The following is a 25,868-nucleotide window of genomic DNA, read 5'->3' as shown; positions in this document are numbered from 1 at the left end:
CCGAGGGGGGTGTGGGGAGGGGAAAGATTAACAAGAAAATTAGCAACAAATTGCGTTTGTAGGCACCTTTCACATCAGGAGGAAGTCCCAAACTGCTGGACAGTTAGGGATTCACAACTGAGTTGGTGGTTAGGATCAGGAGGGGTGGAGGGTGGGGAGGGTAGGGGTAGTAGTGTGACCAAAGGCACAGTCGAGGAGGAGGGTCTTGAGATGGGTCATGTGATAATAATAATAATCCTTGCATTTGATATAGCGCTCTTCACGTCGGGAGGACGTCCCAAAGTGCTTCACAGAACACACTGTAAAGTGAATTGACTGTATATTTGTGGGCAAACGCGGCAGTCAATTGCCCACAGCAATGTCCCACAGACAATCGTAGATTGAAAATGACCAATTTATTATTGGTTTTGGTTTTTTGGAGGGATTATTATTAGCCTCTGTGTGGAGTAAGGAAACTTGCCCGAGGTTTCGCCCTCTGCCTGGAATTGAACTCAGGTCTCTCACTTGCAAAGCGAGTGCTCTAACCACTGAGCTACAGGACTCCACGATCAAAGGTGGGGCCAGAAAGGGTGTGAAATGAATGTGGTTTCTTGTACCTGTGGACCTTTGGTGGTGTGTTTTGTAGTACGACTCGGCAGGCAGGCTTATTCAGGTAGCTGATGTGCCAATGGGATTGCTAGATTGATGCAGTAATCGGGCTCTTATCGCCATATCAATCTGTCCGCTCCCTCCAGCCTGCATCACGTCTCCTGCCCAGCCCGCTCCACCATCAGCAGTCGGGTCTTCACCCTCTTCCCCCCACCCTCTGGAACTCTATTCCTCAGTCCCTTCTCCTCGCTCCCTCCCTTGCCTCCGTCAAAGCATGTCTCAAGACCCTCCTCTTCAACCGTGCCTTCAGCTACCCTTCTACCCCTATCCTCCCTGCCCTCCACCCCTCCTGATCCCAACCTCCAGTTCAGGTCCAAATCCTTGACTGTCCAGCACCTTGGGACAACCTCCCGATGTGAAAGGCTCTGCGTAAATGTAATTTGTTGTTGTTGTTGACATTACACGTGAAGTGGTTGATGAGGAGGTGCAATGAGAGCCTTATCCTGCAGGCATGTGCTTCATTTGTACTTTGTGTTAGAGGTTCTCCTAAACACACGCAGACAAGTTGCCAAGAACAAGACCTTTATCTGCACCTGCTTTTCTCTGAATGCAAGGATGTCTGATCATTCAGGAAGGCAGCAAGTAGAGGGGAACTCTCCAGTACCACAGGAACAGACAAACAGGCCATTCAGCACCTCAAGCCTGTTCCACCATTCTATGAGATCTTGGCTGATCTGTACCTCAGCTCCAATTTACCATTAAGGCACCGCTTCCCAATAAGGACGTCCCAAGATGGAAAGTGTGACACTTTGGTTCAACTGATCACACTTTCAAGCCTGGGTCAGAGAACTATGGCTTCAAGAGAAAAGTCAGGATATTAAGCTCACAGTCTAGGTTGTCATTCTAGTGTAGTCCTGGGGGAAGTGTTGTATTATTGGAGGTGTCAACCTTTGCATAGTCTTGACTGTTCTTGTGAAGCACTTTGAGAAGTTTTGACTTTACAACAGCAACAACAACAACTTGGCTTTATATAGCGCCCTCCACACTGGACAGCGTCTCTTTACAGTAACAGATCCCAGGGCCGAGCCAGCGGGAGGGGGAGGAGCCAGGGGGAGGGGCAGGAGCCAGGGGAGGGGCAGGACCCAAGGGGAGGGGCCAGGGGGAGGGGCAGGGGTGGGCAGGAGCCAGGGGGAGGGGCCAGGGGGAGGTGGGGGAAGGTGACCAAAGGTGCGGTCGAAAAGAAAGGTCTTCAGCAGAGACCTGAAAATGGGAAGGGAGGGAACGAGACGAAGGGAGTGAGGAAGGGAGTTCCAGAGCCTCGGGGCATAGTGGCTGATGACACAGCCGCCGAGGGTGGATTGGAGGACTCGGGGGATGAGGAGGAGGCCAGACCCGGAGAAACGAAACAACAAGATACAACAACAAGATTTCATTTATAGAGCGCCTTTCACGTCTGGAGGACGTCCCAAGGCGCTGGACAGTTGGGTCAGGATCCGAGCAAGGGGGAAATGGTCAGGGTGAGGGAAGGGAGGGAGCGAGGAGGGGGGAAATGGTCAGGGTGAGGGGAGGGAAGGGAGGGAGCGAGGAGGGGGTAGAGAGTCGAGAGGGGAGCTGAAGGCTGAAGGTCAAAGAGAAGGTTCTTGAGACCGGCCTTGAAGGAGGAAAGGGAGGAAGCGGCGAAGGCACTGGGGGATAGAGTTCCAGAGCCTCGGGGCTGAGAGGCTGAAGGCCCGACCACCGATGGTAGGGCGGTTGGGGCGGGGGATGTGGAGCAGACCGGAGCCAGAGGAACGGAGGGTACGGGCAGGTAGGTAGGGGGATAGTAGGTCAGAGAGGTAGGAGGGAGCGAGGCCGTGAATGGCCTTGTAGGTGAGGATGAGGATCTTGAATTCGATCCTCTGGGGGATGGGGAGTCGGTGGAGGTGAGCGAGGGTGAGGGCGAGGGTGAGGGTGGGAGTGATGTGGTCCCGAAGCCTGGTGCGGGACAGTACACGAGCTGCAGAGTTCTGAATGACCTGCAGTGTGGAGGGAGGGCCGGGAAGGCCGGCGAGGAGAGAGTTCCATAGTCCAGCCTTGAGGTGATAAAGGCGTGGACCAGAGTTTCAGCCGCGTGAGAGGTGAGGTAGTGCCGTAGTTTGGCGATGTTCCGGAGGTGATGGAAGGCGGTGCCAGTTGTGGCGCAGATATTAGGAAGGGGTACTATTTTGAGGATAATAATAATAATCCTTAATAATAATCCTTGCATTTGATATAGCGCTTTTCACATCTTCAAGACTTCCCAAAGCGCTTCACAGAATATACTGTAAAGTGAATTGACTGTATACTTGTGGGCGAACGCGGCAGCCAATTGGGCACAGCAGCGTCCCACAAAGTCATGGATTAAAAATGACCAATTTATTATTGTTTTGTTTTTTTGGAGGGATTATTATTAGGTCAGAGAGGTCGGGGGGTGCAGAGGAGTGCAGGGACGTGAAGACAAGGGTGAGGATCTTGAAGTCGATCCTCTCTGGGACAGGCAGCCGGTGCAGTCTGGCCAGGACTGGGGGGATCGGGGAGCGGAGTTGGTGCGGGTGAGAATGCGAGCGGCAGAGTTTTGAATGATTTGGATTTTATGGATGGTGGTGGAGGGGAGGCCGGCGAGGAGGGCGTTAGAGTAGTCCAGCCGAGAGGTGACAAAGGCCTGGACCAGGGTTTCAGCGGCTTTTGGGGAGAGGTATTGGCGGAGACAGGCGATGCGTCGGAGGTGGTAGAAGGCGGTGCTGGTGAGGGACCGGATGTGGGGGAGGAAGGATAATTGGAGGTCAAACCTGACGCCGAGGTCGCGTATGGGTTTGGAGAGTTTTAGGGGGAGGTCGGGTAGGTGGAGGAGGTGAGAGCCGTGAGATTTTAGACGTTGACGAGAGCCAAAGAGTACGGCTTCCGTCCTGTCAACGTTTAGCTGAAGGAAGTTTGCACTTATCCAGCTCCTGAGGTCTGACAGGCAGCTGACAGAACATCGGGGGACTGGGGGTCACAAAGAGAGGTGGAAAAGTAGAGTCTGCATACATGTGGAAATGTACCCATGTCAAGAGGGAGCATATAGATCAGAAAGAGGAGGGGCCAAGGATGGATCCTTGGGGTACCCCACAGGTAACCGGGTGAGAGCGGGAGGAGAAGCCGTTTGTGCAGATGTACTGCTGGCGGTTTGTGAGGTAGGACTCGAACCGGGCGACTGCGGTCCCACTGAGGTGGATGAGTAGTAGAGGAGGCAGTAGAGGAGGATAGAATGATCGACTGTGTCGAACGCAGTGGAGAGGTCCAGGAGGACAAGGAGGCAGAGGGAGCCCTGGTCACAGATAGAGAGGATGTTGTTTGTGACTTTCACAATCGCAGTCTCTGTACTGTGGGCGGAAACCGGACTGGAGGGGTTCAAAGAGGGAGTGGGAGGAGAGGTGTGCGCGGAGTTGGTTGGCAACAACGCGTTCTAGAGCTTTTGAGAGGAAGGGCAGGTTAGAAATAGGGCGGTAATGGCTGGGGTTTGAGGGATCTCGGGAGGGTTTTTTCAGGAGGGGGGTGATGACAGCAGTTTTGAGGGAGGCAGGGACTGATCCGGAGAAGAGGGATTAGTTGATGATGTCAGCCAGTAGTGGGCAGAGGAGGGGGAGCTGGGTGACCAGTTGGTGGGGAGGGGGTCGAGGCAGCAGGTGGTGGGTTTCATGGAGGTGATGGTGGGTGAGAGGGAGGAGGGAGAGATGGGAAGGAAGGAATGTAGAATGGGGGTGGTGGTAGGAGCTGATGATGGGGAGGATGAGGGGGGCAGAGAGGGTGTGGTGGTGGGTGACAAGGGGCAGGTGGATGAGGCTGCCTGGCGGATGTTAAGTATTTTAGAAGTCCATGACCTCCTCGCACTTGGCATTTGATACGAAGATTGAGGAGGCCTGAGTGGGGGCACGGAGAAGTTAGTGGGTGGTGGAAAAAAGGATTTTTGGGTTGTGTTTAGCCTCCAAGATGATGTTGGAGTAGAAGCCGTTTTTGCACGAGTCAAAGAACAGCGGTAACCTTCAAATGTTCGAGCCACAGTTGGTGGTGGACTGTCAGGCCAGTTTTCCGCCATCTGCGCTTGAGCAGCCAGCTTTGGGTTTTTAGGCAGCGGAGATGGTTATTGTACCAGGGTGATCGGGTGGGTTTGGAGATTGTCCTAGACTTCAGGGGCACGAGGGAGTTGAAGGGGGAGGAGAGGCGATCATGGAGCAGCTGGACGGCTGCTTCAGGATCTCTGCGGGTGGAGGGCCAGAGGGATAGGATATTTGATGATGAGAGGGCCTTTGTGAAGGTCTCAGGGGGTAGCCTTTTTCAAGGGCGGTAGAGGATGGTTGAAGACTTAGTGGAGGAGGGATGTGAGAGAAGGAGATGAAAAAGTGATCCGAGATGGCCTTGTCCACTATGCTGAGGTCGGAAATGGTCGGCAACTTTACAGCAACTTCATGAAATGCCAGTATCTTGTAATCTGTGGAGACCGGTGGTTTAGTGGTTAGAGCACTCGCCTCGCAAGCGAGAAGACATGGATTTGATTCCTGGGCAGGCCGAAATGTTGGGCGAGTTTTGTTACTCCACACGCCTCTGTTTACCTAGCAATAAATAAGAACCCGATTGTTAATCAATGGCAGATCACTTTTCCAGGGGTAATATTCCCTTAAAAAAAGAATATACACACGACGACAATGGGATACTTCAATCAGTGTCCATCGCACTACCAGACAGCGGACTTCCACAGTAACCTGTTTTTGTCTCTCCTTGAATTTAACAGATTCGAGATGCACTGTACGGATAATTCAACCATGTTTTATTGTTCCTTAACCCTATGCCTCACTTACACTGCCCGGAACATGATAACTGTCGCAATGTTAAGAAATAGAAATACCATGACACTAAACTATGACACTAGCAGCTTTATTCAAAGTTAGTTAACAAAAAAAAACAATCTTGACCTGGAGGCGAGGCTCTCAGGTCAGTACAAACCTCCTTGATGACATTAAAGGCGAAGAATGACCCTGAGTTCAATTAAGCCCCTCCTTTTATATTGTTCTAACTCCTTCCCTTTCCAATGTATCACGTTGATACTTTTCCTTCCAATTTCAATCTCCTCCCATTCCAACGCACCAGTCGGTTCCCGCTCCAGGACCCACATAACCTTTCCTGCCTTTTCTGTTGCAACACTCACCCAGGTCACGGACTTCGTGTTGTCAAGGCTGTACCGCTTTAAAATTATATTCTGGTCCCTAGATCATAAATGCGCTTAAAGCAAAAGCTCTTATTTTACACAAACTCTATGTACACAGATCATCTACAGCAAATATCATTAGAAAGAGGTAGAGCATTAATTAAAACAAAGTGACCGTGACAGCATAATAAGGCGCTACATCAAATGCAAGTATTATTATTATGAAGCGATGGCTCGGGGAACTCTCTGTTTGCTTCCATTCACTGCCTAGTACTGAGCGAGCAAAGTGTTGGTGATGATCAGACAGACAAATTGGCAATAAACTTGGTAAAAATGCTTCAAAACAGAGTATCCGTTAAAGTGCTGAATGGTGAATGACAGCTGTGATGCGTCCAGGACTCACACACTGTGGAGGCAATCAGGAGGCAGAGAGTTAAAGGATTTCCAGCAGAGCCAGTAATTGTATAAAAGATGGCCGTTTGTGGGGCTGCTCGACCCAGCAAGCCAGCATGATGCCATAGAGCTCCTCACTGCACCCGCTCGGACACTTCATCCGCTGCCCACTCTGCACAAACGCCACAGTTTGTTTGAAAGACATTCCTGAAACGCATCAGACCAGACACACATATGGTTAAATATATAGGAACATAGGAACAGGAGGAGGCCATTCAGCCCCTCAAGCCTGATCTGTCAATCCATAAGATCATGGTTGATCTGCATCTCCACTCCAATTACTCGCCTTTGCCCCGTATCCCTTAATATTCTGACCTAACAAACATCTCTTTCCCTCCAGCATCCACATTCTTTATGGGGGAGAGTTCCAGATTTCCACTTCCCTTTCGGTGAAAAACTGCCCCTGATTTCACTCCTAACTGGCCTGGCTCTGATTTTAAGACAAAGTCCCATGTTCTGCATTCCTTCACCAGAAGAAATAGTTTATCTGTAGCTACCCTATTGAATCCGTTTATTATATTAAAAACCTCAATTGAATTAGATTATTATTATTATTTTAAAAACCTGAATTAGATCAACTCTTAACCTTCTAAACTCAGGAATCGCATCAAAATCAATTTGCTATGATCACAAATTAGACACCAGCTTTGCCATTTCTCTCAAAGACACTTTGTGGTCAACAGGCACAGGTCAGACTGACGGGACACACACACCACACACACCCACACCACACACACAACATTCACACCACACACAAGACATCACACACATCATATACACACCACCACACGTAACACACATACACATACCATACACACCACACACACGCCACACATACACACACATCACACATACCATACACACCACACACACCATATACACACAGAGCTCGACCAGCGAATGGAGCTCAAGGCTGGCAAAGCCCCCTTTGGTCTCTGGCTGAGCAGCTCCACCGTTCATGCCCTCAGACCCCAGGGAAGGTTTTCCCACCTGGGTACGGGCTGTGCCCGCCCATGACCAGCTCCATGAGGAGGACTCCGAATGCCCAGATGTCAGACTGCGTTGTGTGGTATCCCTTCAGGAAGACCTCAGGAGCTGCCCATTTCACTGCAATTTTCGCGTCTAGAAATACACAAAAATGTGAATGATTTCCTGAGGACTTGGCAGGTCATGTTGAGAATATTAATAATAACAATAGTCCTTGTATTTGATATAACACCTTATCACATCTTCAAGATGTCTCAAGGCGCTTCACAGGATACACTGTAAAGCGTGGTGACTACTTATTTTGTGGGCGAAACAAGAATCCAAGTCGAATGACAATAATCCCTTAAAAAATAATAATTTGGTCACTCAATCCACAATTGTTTGTGGGACACCGCTGTGCGCAATTGGCTGCCACGTTTCGCCCACAAAGTGGTTTGCGACGTTTCAATGATGTGATAAGGTCCTATACCAAATGCAAGGATTATTATTGTTATACTATAGTTAATGAGCATGCTGTACCGTTTTCCAGAATATATTTGTTGCTCTCGAGTTTGCGTGCGAGACTCAGGCCCCCAATCTTGCACTCCAGTGTTTCAGACAGAAAGACATTGGCAGATCTCAAATCCCGATGGATGTAAGAATTCTCCTCCATGTAAACCATTCCCTGGGCAATCTGAAACAGGAGCAGAGGTGTTGTCACTCCTCTACACCCAAGTTCATAATCCACTGCTGCCTCCAGCCTCCTCAACCCTCACGGTCACACAGTCACAGCCTTGCTCCTTCCTACCTCTGTGACCTGCTAAAGTCATATTGACCCACCCGCTCAGCAGGCTCTGGCCTATGCCACGTCCCCTGCCCGGCCCACCCCACCATTGGCGATCGGGCCCTCAGCTTCTCTGCTCCCACCCTGTGGAACTCCATCCCACAATCCCTTCACCTCACTCCCTCTCTTGCCTGCTTCAAGGCACATCTCAAGACCCTACTCTTCGACTGCACCTTTGGTCACCCTCCTACGCCTACTCTCCCTGCCCTCCCCCTGTTCTGACCTCAACCCCCAGCTCGGGTCCAAATCCCTGACTATCCAGCGCCTTGGGACATCCTCCCGACATGAAAAGTGTTGTGTAAATGCAATTTGTTGTTGTTATTATTAGCCACACCATGACCAGCACAACAACAACCACAACAACAACAAATTACATTTCTAGACAGTCAAGGATTTGGACCCAAGCTGGGGGTTGGGATCAGGACCACCACCAGCCCTCAACTTCATTTCTATCCAGCTTGGGTCCACCAAGCTGCCGCTTCTCACCCCGTTAGCCCTTTACTCACACACACTACCCCCACTCCTCCCCTTCAAAACCAATGTCATTCTCAAAACACACTTGACCCCCTTCCACGTCTTCCACTATCACCCAGTGGGTTTGCGCTCCACATTGGGAGTTCATGTGAGCTCAGTCTAGGCTAATGCTCCACTGCAGTGCTGGGGGAAAACGGACTTGTTGGAAGTGCCATCCTTAGGATCAGACGGTTCCTTCTGAAATCCCTCCAGCTTACACTCTCCCTTTCCGTAAACATCTCCCTTCAGCCACCTCCCTCCCCTTAACCCCATCCCGGCTTGGGCTCCCGCTCAGTGTTTGTAAAGCATCTAAGAGGTTCTTGATGTTGAGCCAGAGAAGTGAAATTTATTCTTGTTGTCCTCCACTTCCCCCCCCATCCCCCCACACACCCTTACTCCCCCATACAGCCCCCACCACCACCACAACCCCTGAGGGCTTCGCTCCCTACGAACCCCCCAGTCACAGCCCCCCACTCAAAGCCCCCCCCACAGCCGACTCACCCCACAGCCGACTCCCCCCACAAGCCCCCATACCCTCACCCTCCCTAACAGCCCCCCCGGAGCTGCAATGTGTTGTGATAACGAGATCTAACCCTCTTGCTGTCTGTTGACTTGCCTGTGTTGCGAAGTCAATCAGCACCACTGGCTCCAGCTGTTTTCCCAGATCATTTCTCAAGTAATTGTTTAAATTTCCTTCAGAGAAAGGAGACATTCCATCACTGCGTTATCTGACGGTGGGACTGAGAGTGGGGCTGGAGTGGGTTGTGGGTGGGGCTGAGGTTGGGGGTGGGGCTGGAGGGGGTTGTGGGTGGGGCTGAGGTTGGGGGTGGGGCTGGAGTGGGTTGTGGGTGGGGCTGAGGTTGTGGGTGGGGCTGGAGGGGGTTGTGGGTGGGGCTGAGGTTGGGGGTGGGGCTGGAGTTGAGGTTGGGGGTGGAGTGGGGCTGAGGTTGGGGGTGGGGCTGAGGTTGGGGGTGGGGCTGAGGTTGAGGGTGGGGCTGGAGTGGGGGTGGGACTGAGGTTGGGGGTGGGGCTGGAGGGGGGTGGGGCTGAGGTTGGGGGTGGAGCTGAGGATGGGGGTGGGGCTGGAGTGGGGGTGGGACTGAGGTTGGGGGTGGGGCTGGAGGGGGGTGGGGCTGAGGTTGGGGCTGGAGTTGAGGTTGGGGGTGGAGTGGGTTGTGGGTGGGGCTGAGGTTGGGGCTGGAGTTGAGGTTGGGGGTGGAGTGGGTTGTGGGTGGGGCTGAGGTTGGGGGTGGGGCTGGAGTTGAGGTTGGGGGTGGAGTGGGGTGTGGGTGGGGCTGAGGTTGGGGGTGGGGCTGGAGTGGGGGTGGGACTGAGGTTGGGGGTGGGGCTGGAGGGGGGTGGGCTGAGGTTGGGGGTGGAGTGGGTTGTGGGTGGGGCTGAGGTTGGGGGTGGGGCTGGAGTTGAGGTTGGGGGTGGAGTGGGGTGTGGGTGGGGCTGAGGTTGGGGGTGGGGCTGGAGTGGGGGTGGGACTGAGGTTGGGGGTGGGGCTGGAGGGGGGTGGGGCTGAGGTTGGGGGTGGAGTGGGTTGTGGGTGGGGCTGAGGTTGGGGGTGGTGCTGAGGTTGGGGGTGGGGCTGAGTTTGTGGGTGGGGCTGGAGGGGGGTGGGGCTGAGGTTGGGGGTGGGGCTGAGGTTGGGGGTGGGGCTGGAGTGGGGGTGGGGCTGAGGTTGGGGGTGGGGCTGGGCTGGGTGTGATGGACGTTACCTTTCACCATGAACTCGCTGATGATGAGCATGGGCTCGGAAGTGATGACCATTCCCAGGAAGCTCACGAGCCGCTCGTGCTGCAGACCCCTCCTCACCTCAGCCTCTCTGCGGAAATCATCCTGCGAGCTGGTCTGCAGGTCCCTCACTCGCACAAACACCTTGCGCTGGACTTTGTTAATATCTACAGAGAACATGATTCACAGTGTAACTGGTGCCTGGAACAAGTGGCTGATGTATTTCGATGTGGAGTCCTGTAGTTCAGTGGTCAGAGAGCTCGCCTCACAAGCGAGAGAACCTGGGCTTGATTCCCGGACAGGGCGAAGCATTGGCAAGTTTCCTTACTCCACACACCCCTATGTAGCCGGCAGTAAGTAGGAACTGTTGTTAGTTGAATGGTGGATCACTTTTCTGGGGGTAATAATCCTTTCAAAAAATTAAGATAGAGTAAATAATAATAATTTGGTCACTCAATCCACGACTGTTTGTGGGACACTCACTGCTGTGCGCAATTGGCTGCCGTGTTTCGCCCACAAAATTTACAGTCATTTCACTTTACAGTGTATCCTGTGAAGCGCTTTGAGACATCTTGAAGCCGTGATAAGGCGCCATATCAAATGAAAGGATTATTATTATTAATGCGGTGACGTTTGCCACTTTATCCAGGGGCTAAGAGGACAGTGAGTCTGACCCCGATATTCAGAGCGATGCCAAAGATCCACAATGTTACTTGGAAGAAGAGTATGGCGTATCTCCTGCTCGATATCACCCAAACTCACCCGCCGGCAGGACCTGAACCAATCCTTGGATCATTCCTTACCCATCCAGGCTTCCCCCACACTCCCCGGTCCCAGCCTCAGAGCCTCCCTCGCAATCTCAGAGCCACCGGACTGTGAACGACATCTCCGCTGCCTTCTGATGGAGGAGCTGGACAGCCTCTGGCACAGACCATCTGTGTTCTCTAAACGGTTACATTCCAATCAAGCAGATCAGATCATAATTAGTCTTGTGTTTGATAAAGCTCCCTCTGTCACAATTCTACCCAGCACAGCGTCCCTGTGCACGCTTACACACTGACAGTCCTCCCTACCCCCGGCTCAGCCTCACTCACTGGGTGCCAGCGAGAGCCAGTAAATGCATTTGATCTGGAGGAATAGTGGAGGCTGGGGGGGCGGTAATGGAAAGAGTAATGGCTTTGCTCAGTTGCCCACCCCCCACACACACTGCCCCCCTCCCCCAAGGCTAGTCACTTTAATATACCCAGAAACTCGAGCTCACCGCGGTAATACTTAACCATCTCCTGTAAACTGATAAACTTGACGCGGGAGTTGCAGTAGTAACCACTGGGGCTGGTCTCTATCTTGTAATGAAGAACTCTATTTCCCAGCGTGGGATCCCAGTGCCGCACTGACAGGGTGTAGCTACCTGATCAACACACAAGGAAAACAAGCTCAGTTGAGGATTAGGCGACACAAGCAGAGCCCCGGGACCATAGTGGTTAGAGAGCACTCGCCTCGAAACCTCAGGCTAGTTTCCTTGCTCCATACACACAGACACACACACATGGTTCTGTTTACCAGCAGTACGTTGGAACCCGCTTCTTAGTCGATTGGCGGATCACTTTCTGGAAGGTAATAATAGCTTTTCTGGATCCCTTCAAAAATAAATAAATCCATGATCACTAAATCCATGACCGTTTGTGGGACACTGGTGTGTGCAATTGGCTGCCGCGTTTCATCCACAAAATATACAGTCAATTCACTTTACAGTGAAGCGCTTTGAGATGTCTCGAAGACGTGAAAAGGCGCTGCATCAAATCAACAATTATTATTATTATTATTAAACCAAGTCTCCCTGGCCGAGAAACAGTGCGTGTGTGTTTGCGGTCCAGAGAAACACTCGCCTGGTCTGGAGATACTCTCTCTGATCAGGAAAGTTCCAACGTTATACTCCGGCTCCAGGATCATCTCCTCTGCCTCTCGCCAATCAATGCCTGTGAAGAACCACCTGTGAGAAAGAGACCAGAGAGGAGCGAGTGACAGGAGAACTGTATATAGGATATTATATATAGAATTTGGTGTCTGAAGTCGAGCACAGGAACCTACCTCTCCTCCTCCAGTGGTTTGGTGTCTGAAATCGAGTCACTGGTGTCTTGGTTGGAAGCAAGAGGCGTGGCACAGTGTCCTTCAGATCTGAAACATGGAATAACAATAATAATAATAACAATCTTGCCAGCTTGAAACTACAAGACTGGCAAGGCTGCTGTGGCTAATCTGAACACCACCAGTACTGCCTGGCAGACAGAGGGTGGGCAGCGGCCTCTTGTGGCTGAGCCAAATGGGTTACAACTCAGAACCCGACCGGAACAAGGATTTCGGATTCCTGCTGGTGTCAGCCATTCTCACCCGGGCGGGACCTGGGCAAAGAGCAACGGGTAATCAGGATGTTCTGCTGAATTAATTCTCTGATAAACAGCAAGTGGTGCACCTTGAATCAACCAGAGATTATCTACCTGATGGTTCTCTCCTCCTGGGTCATGAAGAAATCACTGCGGAAAGCTACCCAGGCTGTCTGTCACTCTGGCTTCACGCTCTCTGTGAGATTTTCTATATTTATATCATAATTGTGAAGAATGAAGGTTTGGATTGGAATGGAGCCTCAATAATAATAATCCTCGCATTTGATATTGCGCCTCATCACGTCTTCGAGATGTCGCAAAGCGCTTCACAGAATATACTGTAAAGTGAATTGTCTATATATTTTGTGGGTGAAACGTGGCAGTCAGTCAATTGCGCACAGCAGTGTCCCACAAACAGTCATGGGTAGAGTGACCATATTATTCTTTTTTTAGAAAAGCTTTAAACACCCCCTCTAACTGAGCTCCCAGGCCTGTCCATTCTCTGGGGAAGCACATTTTGACAATAATTAACTAGAGAAAGTGACAGTATTTCTAGGCTGTGAGCATAGGAACCTACCTCTCCTCCAGTGGTTTGGTGTCTGAAGTTGAGTCACTGATGGTTTGATCAGAAGCAGGAGACTTGGCACATTGCCCTTCAGATCTGAAACATGGAAACCGGTCTTTATTCAGGGCAAGGAATTGTCCAAAAGCCGTCACACATTAAACACCGACAATCATGCTCGTAACAACTTTAACCAAAGCAAAACCAGCCAGAGTGAGCAAATGGTTCCAAACTGGTTGGGTCGCATATTTGAGAAGTGAAGCTTTCAGGACACTGTGCCATTCAGGTAGAATCCTGTAGCTCAGTGGTTAGAGCACTCGCCTCGCAAGTGAGAGGACCTGGATTCGATTCCCGGGCAGGGCGAAACGCTGGGCAAGTTTCCTTACTCCACTCACACGCCTCTGTTATTTATTTAGCAGTAAGTAGAAACACGGTTGTTAGTTGATTGGCGGATCCCTTTTCCGGGGGTAATAATCACTTAAAAAATGTTTTTTTTTTAAATTTGGTCACTCAATCCAGGACACTGTGTCACTCAGCCAGGTACAACAGGTGAGCCGGGGAAGGCATGATTGTGTAATAAAGACTAATACAGGCACCTACCCCTCGTCCTCCCCCACTGGTGCCATCTGTTCATTCTCCTCATCATCCAGGGTCTTCACATAGTTGCTGGGGATCAGACCTGCTGCTTCTGTTCTCAGAGAGCTGGCGTACCACCAGCCATCATTCCTGCAATCACACACACACTTTGTTTCTGAGGCCCTTAGCATCGTCAGGACCTTTCATCAGGATCTTTACTTCCATCGTGACATTTGCTCATAAGCCAGTGGTTACACCACCGTCTGAATTCATTTCTGGTTCTCATCAATGCACCAGATCAGAAGCTCAGGGTAGCCTGAGCTCAGTGCTGGGGCTTCAGTCTCTCGTGGTCACATCCACACCACCGATGTCATAGACATAGACAAACATGGTGTCTTGACCCAAGGGGAGGGGAGAAGATTGCAAGCAATGTGTAGAAAGGTCAAGAGCATTGGAACTCACACTTTGTTCAGCACCCTGATTATCTCTCCCTTCTCAAAAGCCAACTCATCCTCTTCACGTGTTTTGAAGTTGTACATTGCGATGGCAATCTTTACTGTGGTTCCTGCAGCAAACAGGGGTTTATCAGAGAGTAAACGTGGCTTGTAACACACTGAGCAAACAGCGAGGTCCACGGCGGCTACAATTCCTTAGTCACTAATCACCAAGTCCCCACAGTATCACACAGTTACCGTCGGCCAGGACATCCTCCACTTCACAACAACAACAGCTACAAACACATTTACACAGCGTCGTTCATAGACAAGAGACGCCCCATAGCACTTTGCAGATGGGATTCATTAGAAACAATGGGAATGTTGTTAATGGAGACAAATGTGGCAGCTAATACCAGCGACGTCTAGCACACAAGATGTGCAGCTGATGAATTTTTGGAGTGAATTTGTAGGGAATATAAATCAGCACCGCAGCTAAATAAACCTGCTGCTGGGGGCGGGGTGGGGGGGGAGAGGGAGGAGGTGTCCCTTCCTGCATGAAACACAGGCCAGACAGGAGCTAAGTTAGTGACTTTAACTGGAAATGATAATAATCTAGAAATAAGTAATAATAATAATAATCCTTGCATTTGATATAGCGCTTTTCACGTCGGGAGGACGTCCCAAAGCGCTTCACAGAATAGACTGTAAAGTGAATGGACTGTATATTTGTGGGCGAACGCGGCAGCCAATTGCGCACAGCAATGTCCCACAAACAGGCGTAGATTGAAAATGACCAATTTATTATTGTTTTGTTTTGGAGGGATTATTATTACTCTGTGTGGAGTAAGGACACTTGCCCAAGGTTTGGCCCTCTGCCTGGAATTGAACTCAGGTCTCTCACTTGCAAAGCGAGTGCTCTAACCACTGATCACTGACATGGAGACAAACAAGTGAAACCAGGAAGCAGTTTTTCCACCAAAAGGACAGTGGGAATCTGGAACTCTCTTCCCCAAAAGGTAGTGGATAATGGATCCATTCAGATTTTCAAGACTGAGGTGGATAGATATTTGTTAGGTCAGGGGATCAAGGGATATGGGGCAAAGGCGGAAAATTCAGGTTGAGGTACAGATCAGCCGTGATTTAATAGAATGGTGGAGCAGACTCGAGGGGCTGAATGGTCTACTCCTGTTCCTATGTTTCTATAAGGCAGCCAGTGAGCTCAAGTACCACAAACAACAAAAATGAGGAGGCATTTTAAAGTGAATTTCTGGGGGAATTGGGATTGGGGGAGATGTTCGACAGTAGGGTTTGTACAGAGGGTATTGTTGGGGGTACAGTGGGTGTGCAAGGGTCAGTGTGTGGTTGGGGGCACGGGTGTGTGAGGGTGAGTGTGTGGTTGGCAGCACAAAGGGCACCCAGAGAGGGCACCAAGCTGAACCCGTGTGTGGCACTTACCGCCTGTACAAGGAGATGATCCGCCTTCCGCCATCAGTGCACTTTCAGTTCACTAGAAAACAGAGAGTCAGAAATCAGGCTGGAGGCTGCTCTAGAGAGTTCATTTATTCAAACAGTTTGAGGTGTACCAACGCAGTCAGTATATCATACGGGATGGTTTGTTACCTCTTTACCTCGCTGCTACCCACACGACTCCGTTAGTGCCCACTCTCCATTGCTGAGCCATCAGCAGCCTATTGATATCTGTCCTCACCTGATCACCAGGTATAGGCATGGAGTGAGCGAACAATTTTATTTGGGGGATTTGAGGACCAGGACACCAGAAGTCAGAAACTCCCTTCTCTTTTCGAACAGAGCCACAAGATCTTTAACAGGCAGACAGGACCTCGGTTTAACATCTCATCTGATCTTTCAATTCTATTTCCCCCACTTTTTATCCACCCCCATAACCCTTTTCTTGTCCCTTTTAATTGTCTCATTCGATTCAACCTGCAAGGCTTCTGAGGCAGCCCACATAACGTTTCCTGCACTAAATTCCGTCCCCCCATCACCCCAGTCCTCACCACTGGCTTCCCATCCCCAAACAAATCAATTTCAAGTTCCTCACACTCATTTTCAAATCCCTCCATGCCCTGGCACATCACTCTCTCTCTGACCTGCTTACTCCCCACCCCACTACCCACTGCCTCCGCTCGACTGGCTCCAGCTTCCTGCTTGTCCCTCGTGCCCTCCGCTGCACTTTCAATCACTACAATCCAAATTCTGGAATATTCTCCATCTATCCCTCTTCCTTGCCCCTTCCTTCACCATCTTCAGATCGCTCCTGACAACCTCCCTCTTCGACCGTGCCCGAGCTCAGTGGTTAGAGCACTCGCTTTGCAAGTGAGAGACCTGAGTTTGATTCCCGGCAGAGGGCGAAACCTTGGGCAAGTTTCCTTACTCCACACAGAGCCTAATAATAATCCCTCCAAAACCAAAAACAATAATAAATTGGTCATTTTCAATCCACGACTGATTGTGGGACATTGCTGTGTGCAATTGGCTGCCGCGTTCGCCCACAAATATACAGTCAATTCACTTTACAGTATATTCTGTGAAGCGCTTTGGGACGTCTAGAAGACGTGAAAAGCGCTATATCAAATGCAAGGATTATTATTATTATGGTTACCTCCTCCGTCCCCCTGGCTCAGCGTTGTGCTCCGCCACTGTCAAACGGACTGGGGGGGTGGGGGCTACTTATATATGTTGCCACTGACTGCCCAGCAATGGAGATGCAGACAGTGGAATTGACCCTGGGAGGTGTAAATAAAACCAGCAGCTAATCAGCTAACTCACACTTCATCCTCAGCAAAATCCTTTCAGGAACCCAGACCTTTCACTTTCACATGTGAGGGAAGCCAAGATCCACCATCAAACTCACTGCCTTCAATCACCAGAACACAAACACCACAAGGATATTGTAAACTCACCAGCACCAACGTGTGTCCTGGGGTGAGGTCTTCCTGCTGCAGGCTCCGCACTGCCCTCGCTTCAGGCAGCCCAGCTCAGCACCTCCCTGTGTGACTGCAGCACAAACACACCCGCTCAGTAGAGAGTAAAGACAAGCGAATGGATCTTATCAGCGGCTAGAGAATACAAAGTACACCCTCACCTGAAGCTGGCGGAAGCTGGAAGAACAGGGCTGGGTTCAGACACTGCCTGATGGAGGAAGGCATTCCAGTTTTCTGTTGTACAAAAGTCCCCTGGTGACACAGTAGCAAACATTGCCTTGCACTGGCAGCACAAAGCTACAGACCAACTTGTGGCAGGTGTTGGAATTAGAAACATGTTATTGTGTAAAATATTATTTGGGTTCTGTTAGAATTGGTCCTCGTGGTGTTGGGGCTGAGGTAGTGAGAGGAGGGTAATTATCCACTGTCCTCACTCTGAGAATCAGCCACTTGACTGATTTGATCACTCTTGGTCAGTAACATGGTCACTCAATAATAAATAATAATAATTTGGTCACTCAATTCACAACTGTTTGTGGGACACTGCTGTGTGCAATTGGCTGCCGTGTTTCACCCGCAAAATAAGTCGCTACACTTTACAGCATATTCTATGAAGTGCTTTGAGACGTCTCAAAGACGTGACAAGGCGCTGTATCAAATACAAGGATTATAGTACTTTTAAGCAATCACATATTCCTGATTTCTGAGGAGTTCCGTCTCAGCCAGGCCAGCGGTTGTGGTTACCCCTGGCCGGGTCTCAGTGCCCAGGCTGCAGGTTGCCAGATGACAGCTGTAACGTTGAGTGTGATGTCCTGCGGTTGAGTGTTCCTCACTCCTGTCAGTGTGTTCTGTCCCCGAGGCCTCTCTATAATGACTGACTGTCTAACTGACTGACAGGCTCATTTCCTAATGCTCCCGTCCACATTGTAATCAGACACTGAGCATTAAGCAGGTTCAGATCACTGGTCTGGCTGCGGAGGCTGAGCTGGTAACATGAAGGTTTGGGTCTGGGGGCCACTTGGGAGTCAGTGGGACTGTCCCTCAAGGAGAAAGAGGTGCAGAGGCCAGACGGCAACCCCACTGCACTCAAAGGCTGAGAAGGTTTGTCAGACAGGCGCAAGAGGAGAGATTGAACCTGGCTTTAATAACAAATGGGTTTGAAAAACATAAATCACACGTTTAAAACATATGTGCCACACGGAACATAACTAACATGAAGATCCAAGCTGGTGAACCGCACAGCGAGGCTGAGAGCAGGTGAGGCTGAGGCTGTGTCACACTACACCAGTGTCCATCCCTCAGTGCCCACAGCTGCCCTGGCGGGCGGGGCCGATTTCAGCTGCGTGTCCGTCACCAGAAGCCCAATGGCAGGGTCAGTCAGCAGTCCCTCTGCTCGGTGACACCGCACACGAGCTCAGGCTGGAGCCAGGCTTGCATTGCCTGTTATCTCTCATGATTCCTGGCTGCTGTTTGAGGAGCAGCTGCTGCTGCAGCAGCCGTGTTGGTTGCACTTTTGCAGCAGGTTTATTCAGCTACAGTTCAGGCTCAGTGTGAATCGCAGTGCTGCGGAGTGTTGTTAGGGGTCCGCGGAGGGGCAGGTGGGGTCTATACCCGTCGGCGTTTGGCCCCGCTCGGGCTGGACGGGTTGCTGTTTGCACTGAGCAGGTTGGCTGTGGCTCGGTTCCTCTTCCGCTTGTCAATCACTTCTTTGGCCCCAGGTTCCCCACAGCCAGGCCCTTTCTCTTTGGCCACCGACTTCTCCAATGGTTTTGTATTACCTGCAGAGGCAGAAAGCTTAAAGAGATCAGAGTCTCCAGACACACAGAAAGCTGTGGGCTGCTCTAGGGCATATTATCACTTAAACCAGGGTTCAAGCTCCGCTTAAGAATGGGATGAAAATCTCCTCTTAATTAGTGCAATGAGACAGCCTCCAGCTAGTCAGTGAGCACTGGGGCCGCCCACAACTCAGTGTGAGACAGGAACCTCACTCGGGAGGCCACCAAAATGAGAAAGGTCTCCCTAGTGTGTGTGGGTGTGCTCTGTGCTTGGGGCTGAGCAGAGGCGGGTTTACCCAACCTGTACTGTGTGTAGCTGTTCCACTCTGCGCACTGACACGATCACAGGAGCCTGCGGTTACACCACACTCCACAAACAATAAGAAAAGTGCATGGAATCAGACCCACAAACAGTGCCCAAGGACCCGGCTCAACACAACACAAGAATTTGATAGAATCACCCAAGGTTACAGCAAAGAAACCGGTCCCTCAGGCCATCATTACACTGAGGGCATTCTCCACATGAGCAATAATCGCAGCTCATTCTACTCGATCCAAACCTTTGATATTCCTGTCTTTCAAGCAGCTATCTAACATTTCCAGTCACGGACAGCGCATAGCCTGATACGTACCCTCCTCCAGGGAAGGCTGTTCAGACATCTCTTCTTTCTGTTCTTCCTTCGGTTCCTCTTCGGCTCCTGCTTTCCCTGTGACAGGAAAAGTGTTACACATCGGAGCCTGACAGTGAGCAGGACAGGACTATCAGCTAGTGAAACCTCCACATCTGTTTGCCACAGCACAGCTGGTTTGGGTGCAACCAGAGTCACACTAGTGTGGAGGCAGTTAACCAGACTGACTCTGGTACCAATGCTATCTGAATCCTCAAAACTCGCCAATGCGCTCAATAGTGGATCACAGAGTAAAGAAGGTTTATGGGCAGGTGGTGGCTGTTTGGCCCAATGTGGCTGTTCTGGTGCTCACTCCTGACCCCAGTTTATAGAATCATAGAATTATGCAGCACAGAAGGAGGCCATTCAGACCATCGTATCTGTGCCGGGCTCTTTGTACAGAGCTTCCAAATCAATCCCACTCCTCCGCTCTCTCCCCATAGCCCTGCAAACTTGTCCTCCCCAAGTAATTACCTTTGCATTTCTCCACATTAAATTTCACCTGCCACGTGTCTGCCCATTTTACCAGTCTGTCCGTGTCCCTTTGCAGTCTGCTACTATCCACCACACTGTTTACCACTTTCTCTTTGTAATAGCTCTCTTTGTAATAATCCTTACAATTGATCCAGAGCATACCATGCTGAAACAACTCCAAGAGAATTACTGTCAAGTGCAGCAACTGGATATTCGGAAGAAAACGTGGCAGCCAATTTGCACACAGCAATGTCCTTCAAACAGCCGTTACGTGAATGATGATTTTAACTGGAGGTGTAATGGTCAGTTCACTGGAGACACTCAGGTTTGAAAACCTTTATTACATCCCATCCCAACCTCCAGCAAAAACAGCCTCATTCCTCTGGTCCCAAGATCATCCCAGTGAGTCTCTATTCCGTACACCCTCACTCGCCTGTCTCCCACCCCCCACTCGCCTGTCTCACCCCCCCACTCGCCTGTCTCACCCTCCCCCACTCGCCTGTCTCACCCCCCCCGACTCGCCTGTCTCACCCCCCCCACTCGCCTGTCTCCCCCCCACTCGCCTGTCTCCGCCCCCCACTCGCCTGTCTCCCCCCCCCACTCGCCTGTCTCCCCCCCTCCCACACTCGCCTGTCTCCCCCCCTCCCACACTCGCCTGTCTTCCCCTCTCCCACACTCGCCTGTCTCCCCCCCATTCACTTGCCCCCCCACTCGCCTGTCTCACCCCCCACTCGTCTGTCTCCCCCCCCCCCCCCGCTCACCTGTCTCCCTCCCCCACCGCTCGCCTGTCTCCCCCCTCCCCACTCGCCTGTCTCCCCCTCACTGATTTCCCACACACACCACAGTGCTGGCAGGATGACATTGCTAACACTCAGAAAACTTCACAGGGGGAACGTACCATCAGGAAGGACATGTCCCACAGTAGTTACAGTCTCCTTACCTTCCTTCACCTCGTGGATGATGTCCTCGGGAAGAACAAAATTGCGCTCACCATTCGGGAAGGGCAGAATCTCAGACTCATGCTGGGGACAGACACAGAGCAGAGGGACATCCAGCATAAAATAACCTCTACAACAAGAACAACAAATTACATTTGTATAGCGCCTTTCATGTTGGAAGGACGTCCCAAGGCGCTGGACAGTCAGGGATCCACTGTGGAGGGCTTTGAAGGTGAGGACCAGGATCTTGAACTGTATCCTCTGTGTGATGCGAAGCCAGTGGAGTCGGGCGAGGATGGAGGTGATAGGGTCACGGAGGCTGTTGCGGGAAAGGACACGGTCTGCAGAGTTCTGGATGATCTGCAGCCTATGGAAGGAGGAGTTGGGGAGGCCGACAAGCAGAGAGTTTGTGTAATCGAGCCTGGATGTAAAGCCTGTGTGTGGATGAGGGTCTCGGCGGCCTGCGATGAGAGACAGTGGCAGAGCCGGGCAATGTTGCGAAGATGGGGAAAGATGGAGCAGGTCATGGCACGGATGTGGGGGGTGAAGGACAGTTGAGGGTCGAACAGGTCGCCGAGGTTCCGTATTGGTTTTTGTGAGGTGTAGAGGGCATCCATCCATCAAGGGAGATGCCATCTATACAAAACACAGGCATTCACACTCCTACATTGTTGCATAAATTCCGACTATACCCCTTGCTCTGGAGTCCACAACGAGAAGGAAGGGTTGTCCCCTAACTAACTTGTCAATTCCCTTTTATTGTTTGCCACACATCAAGAAGATCACTATTTATCTCTTCCACTCTGAGGAACATAAACCAAGTTTAATCTGGTCTCTCGCCGTACCTAAACCATGACTTCCAGAGAATCACTTGTCACTGCATTTACTCCAAGGCTAGTATCTCCTTCCACAGACGGTCCCCACAACTGAATCCAGTACTTCAAATGGGATGTGTCATTAGAAAACGTGAAGAAGTCCTCTCTATTCCCACATCCAAATTATATATATATAGGGCCCCAGTACTGATCCCTGCGGATCACAGGTCACAAAGAACACTCCTTAGTAATTAACATAATGGGCTGAATAACCTTCTTCTGTGCTGTTAGTTTCTAATTGAACCAACTCAATTTATCTACCTGTCCCCCACAAGACATGCTGAAAGGCTGGTGCATCAGCGACTCACCAGCGCTTGCATGTCATACATGACGTTCAGGTGTTCCCACACTATTTTGGAGGAGACCTGGCGGCCGATGTTTTGACTGAATTTGTCTCGGATGCAGATCATGTGGAAATGGCGATTAACTCCTGTCGGCAGAGAGAACAGATTAATAATTTGTTTCCGCAGCAACACCAGGAATGTGATCACCATCCCACACGGTTACCAGGGGCGTCTGAGAGCGGGGGTGGGGGGGCGTCTGAGAGCGGGGGGACGACGACGTCTGAGAGCTGGGGGGGACGTCTGAGAGCGGGAGTGCTTCGGAGAGCGGGTGGGACGTCTGAGAGCGGGGGGGGGGGGGGAGACGTCTGAGAGCGGGGGGGGGCGTCTGAGAGCGTTTGAGAGCGGGGGGCGTCTGAGAGCGTCTGAGAGCGTCTGAGAGCGGGGGGGGCGTCTGAGAGCGTCTGAGAGCGGGGGGCGTCTGAGAGCGTCTGAGAGCGGGGGGGCGTCTGAGAGCGTCTGAGAGCGGGGGGGCGTCTGAGAGCGTCTGAGAGCGGGGGGGCGTCTGAGAGCGGGGGGGCGTCTGAGAGCGGGGGGGCGTCTGAGAGCGGCTGAGAGCGGGGGCCGTCTGAGAGCATCTGAGAGCGTCTGAGAGCGGGGGGGCGTCTGAGAGCATCTGAGAGCGCTGAGAGCGGGGGGGCGTCTGAGAGCATCTGAGAGCGGCTGAGAGCGGCTGAGAGCGGGGGGGCGTCTGAGAGCGGCTGAGAGCGGCTGAGAGCGGGGGGGCGTCTGAGAGCATCTGAGAGCGGCTGAGAGCGGGGGGGCGTCTGAGAGCATCTGAGAGCGGCTGAGAGCGGCTGAGAGCGGGGGGGCGTCTGAGAGCGGCTGAGAGCGGCTGAGAGCGGGGGGCGTCTGAGAGCGGGGGGGCGTCTGAGAGCGTCTGAGAGCGTCTGAGAGCGTCTGAGAGCGGGGGGGCGTCTGAGAGCGTCTGAGAGCGTCTGAGAGCGGCTGAGAGCGGCTGAGAGCGGGGGGGCGGGAGACGGGGATATACAGAAGCGGTGAGTTTGGACGCTGTGAGTTGGCCGCACATCGTGACGGGTCACGTTGACTGACTGACCAGTGACGCTCAGTGACCAGACACGGCCGGGTCACAAGGTCGCGGTGACGAACCTCTGACACCAGTTTCCAGAATATTCTCATTTATTCCAGTTTTTTGGGGACAGTTTTACTCCAGACTCCGATTCCCTGGGTTTGTTGGGTGTACTCCCCCCCCCGCTCCGGGGCCGCACTCACCCACAGCTTATGCCCCAACATGGCGTGGAACAGGCAGACCTCCACCTCGGGGCTCCACGACACCGCCTCCTCCTCCCGCTCCTTCTCCACCGCCAGGGCCTGAACCTCGGCCATAGCCAGCAATCCACCCGCCGCCCTACTACCCTAGCCCCAGGCTTCGGGCCTGCATCAACAGCCGCACCCCTGCCAGGAATCCCAGCAGTCCCCGCGCTACTGCCAGGAATCCCAGCAGCCCCGCGCCACTGCCAGGAATCCCAGCAGCCCCCGCGCTACTGCCAGGAATCCCAGCAGCCCCCGCGCCACTGCCAGGAATCCCAGCAGCCCCCGCGCTACTGCCAGGAATCCCAGCAGCCCCCGCGCCACTGCCAGGAATCCCAGCAGCCCCCGCGCTACTGCCAGGAATCCCAGCAGCCCCGCGCCACTGCCAGGAATCCCAGCAGCCCCCGCGCCACTGCCAGGAATAATACTAATAATTCTTGCATTTGATGCAGTGCTTTATCGCGTTGAGAGACGCCTCAAAGCGCTTCACAGGATATACTGTAAGTGAATTGACTGTACATTTTGTAGGGAAATGTGGCAGCCAATTGCGCACAGCAATGTCCCACAAACATTCGTGGACCAAATTATTATTATTTATTGATTATTATCCCCAGAAAAGGGATCCCACTGACTGTACGTAAACCGTGGAGTCAGGAAACTTGCCCAACGTGTCCCCCTGACCCCGGAATCGAACCTGGATCCTCACGCTGAGATGGGAGAGATTGAAGAAGCTAAAATGACAGTTTAATTCCTTCCTCAGACCTTGTCTCAGCCTTTCCTCGTGTCTCATTCACACAGAGCCACTGAAATAAAATTTCAAATTTGTTGTCTTTTTTGACTCATTTCTCAATTTGAAACGTACAATATTTTGAACGTTGGAAGCGGCTCCTCCCTGCGGAGACCAGAAGGTGGTGTTTGTTTCAATAACAAATTAGATAGATTTATGCTAATAACACCTCGGGATACAGTGTATAGTTTGGGACACGACATGTCAAACGACTGCCAGGACGGGGAACGTGAACTGGATGGACCTTCGTTTTCTTTCACCAGCAAATTCTTATGGTCTTAACAATTGATAAAATAAAAGCTGAATTCTCCCGCTCTCCGAATGAAACTGATATAAAAATAAACTTTCCTCTGTGTTTCTATCTGCGTGTCTGGCTATGTAGTCTGCTGAAGGTCACTTGACAACGTCAGACATAAGTTCCATCTCGTTTTAGTTGCACTGTGGCCTCACGCTGGGTGTATGGGTTGGATCCATCTGCAATTCTCTGCCTCATCCTCCAGGGCTCCAACCACAACATAACCACAGTGACAGGAGAGTGGGGATAAAGTGGAGGGACTCATCTTCTCAAAGAATCATAGAATTTTACAGCACAGAGGGAGGCCATTTGCTGTATCCTGCCTGTGCTGACTTTGGTTTCATTTCCACTCTCTGTCCTTTTTTAATATTCCTTTTCAAATATTTCTGCAATTCCCTTTTCAAAAGCTATTATGGATTCTGTCCTCAGACCACGAGTAGGTCAGCCGGAGGTAATGTGAGAGGCTGTGTGTGGGGAGGGGGAGCCCAACCTAGCAATGATCTTCTAGTCTGAAGCAGCTGCATACAGTAACCTGATGCTGCGTCATGGAAAACCCTATCGTACAAGAGAACCTGCCACCCAGCACACACTCACTGCTCACACAATCCCACTTACACTCCTGAAAAATAAATTAATTCCCAGGAATCAAATGTGCCCTCTAGACTGGTCACTCACAGCAGCAACTGTGCAAAACCCGACTGAGCTTAAAAAGCAAACTTTGCATTGACCTTGTTAGTAAATCAATGTTATAATAATAATAATCCTTGCAATTGATATGAGGATATCACACTACAGGAATCCACCTTCCCAAATCAAACTCAAATTATTATTCAGAATTTTGTTGATGTTATTGTCTGGGTACTTATTAAACCAGATCATTTTTCAGATAATCTTTTAAACACCTCTTTCGAATTATCAACAAATATCTGAAAACGAAAAATATAGCGTGATAAGGGGGTGAGGGGCAGCCACGTGGAGCCCAACGGGCAATTGAGATCCAGCCCAGATACATCATTTCTATGATCCTGATTTGTATCGTGCTGAGAGTGTCACTCTATAACTGGCTGGCATAATAAATTGTAATAATAGATTAGAGAATGCGACTGAGTGGTTATGTATTAGTCGCCTTAAATTAGTTTTTAAAATTGGTTTGTGAGTCAGAAAGTTGTGGGTTCAAACTTTGTGTTGTGTCTATTGAGCTGATAGACTGACTCCAATGCAATGCTGAAGGGGGAGAG

At 51.2% G+C, this 25,868-nt stretch overlaps 1 protein-coding gene across 1 annotated transcript; it reads right to left on the bottom strand.

The window, feature by feature from the left end:
• Positions 1–5,389: 5,389 nt before the first annotated feature.
• On the bottom strand, positions 5,390–17,340 carry LOC103190988 (tyrosine-protein kinase Yes-like). The gene is made up of 14 exons (XM_007911914.2): positions 17,185–17,340; positions 15,716–15,767; positions 14,286–14,388; positions 13,848–13,973; positions 13,263–13,346; positions 12,393–12,479; positions 12,191–12,294; positions 11,566–11,712; positions 11,108–11,248; positions 10,289–10,471; positions 9,181–9,257; positions 7,748–7,901; positions 7,232–7,363; positions 5,390–6,388 (listed from the first exon to the last, which is right to left on the bottom strand). Exons 2-14 carry the CDS (start codon positions 15,747–15,749, stop codon positions 6,222–6,224), a joined length of 1,539 nt encoding a protein of 512 aa, XP_007910105.1. The 5' UTR covers positions 15,750–15,767; positions 17,185–17,340; the 3' UTR covers positions 5,390–6,221.
• Positions 17,341–25,868: the final 8,528 nt, after the last annotated feature.

Source organism: Callorhinchus milii, unplaced genomic scaffold, assembly GCF_018977255.1.
Source record: "Callorhinchus milii isolate IMCB2004 unplaced genomic scaffold, IMCB_Cmil_1.0 Scaffold987, whole genome shotgun sequence".
In the NCBI taxonomy this organism is placed as follows: domain Eukaryota; kingdom Metazoa; phylum Chordata; class Chondrichthyes; order Chimaeriformes; family Callorhinchidae; genus Callorhinchus; species Callorhinchus milii.
Note: the sequence above shows the minus strand (reverse complement) of the source record. Positions and strands in the feature narration are given on the sequence as shown.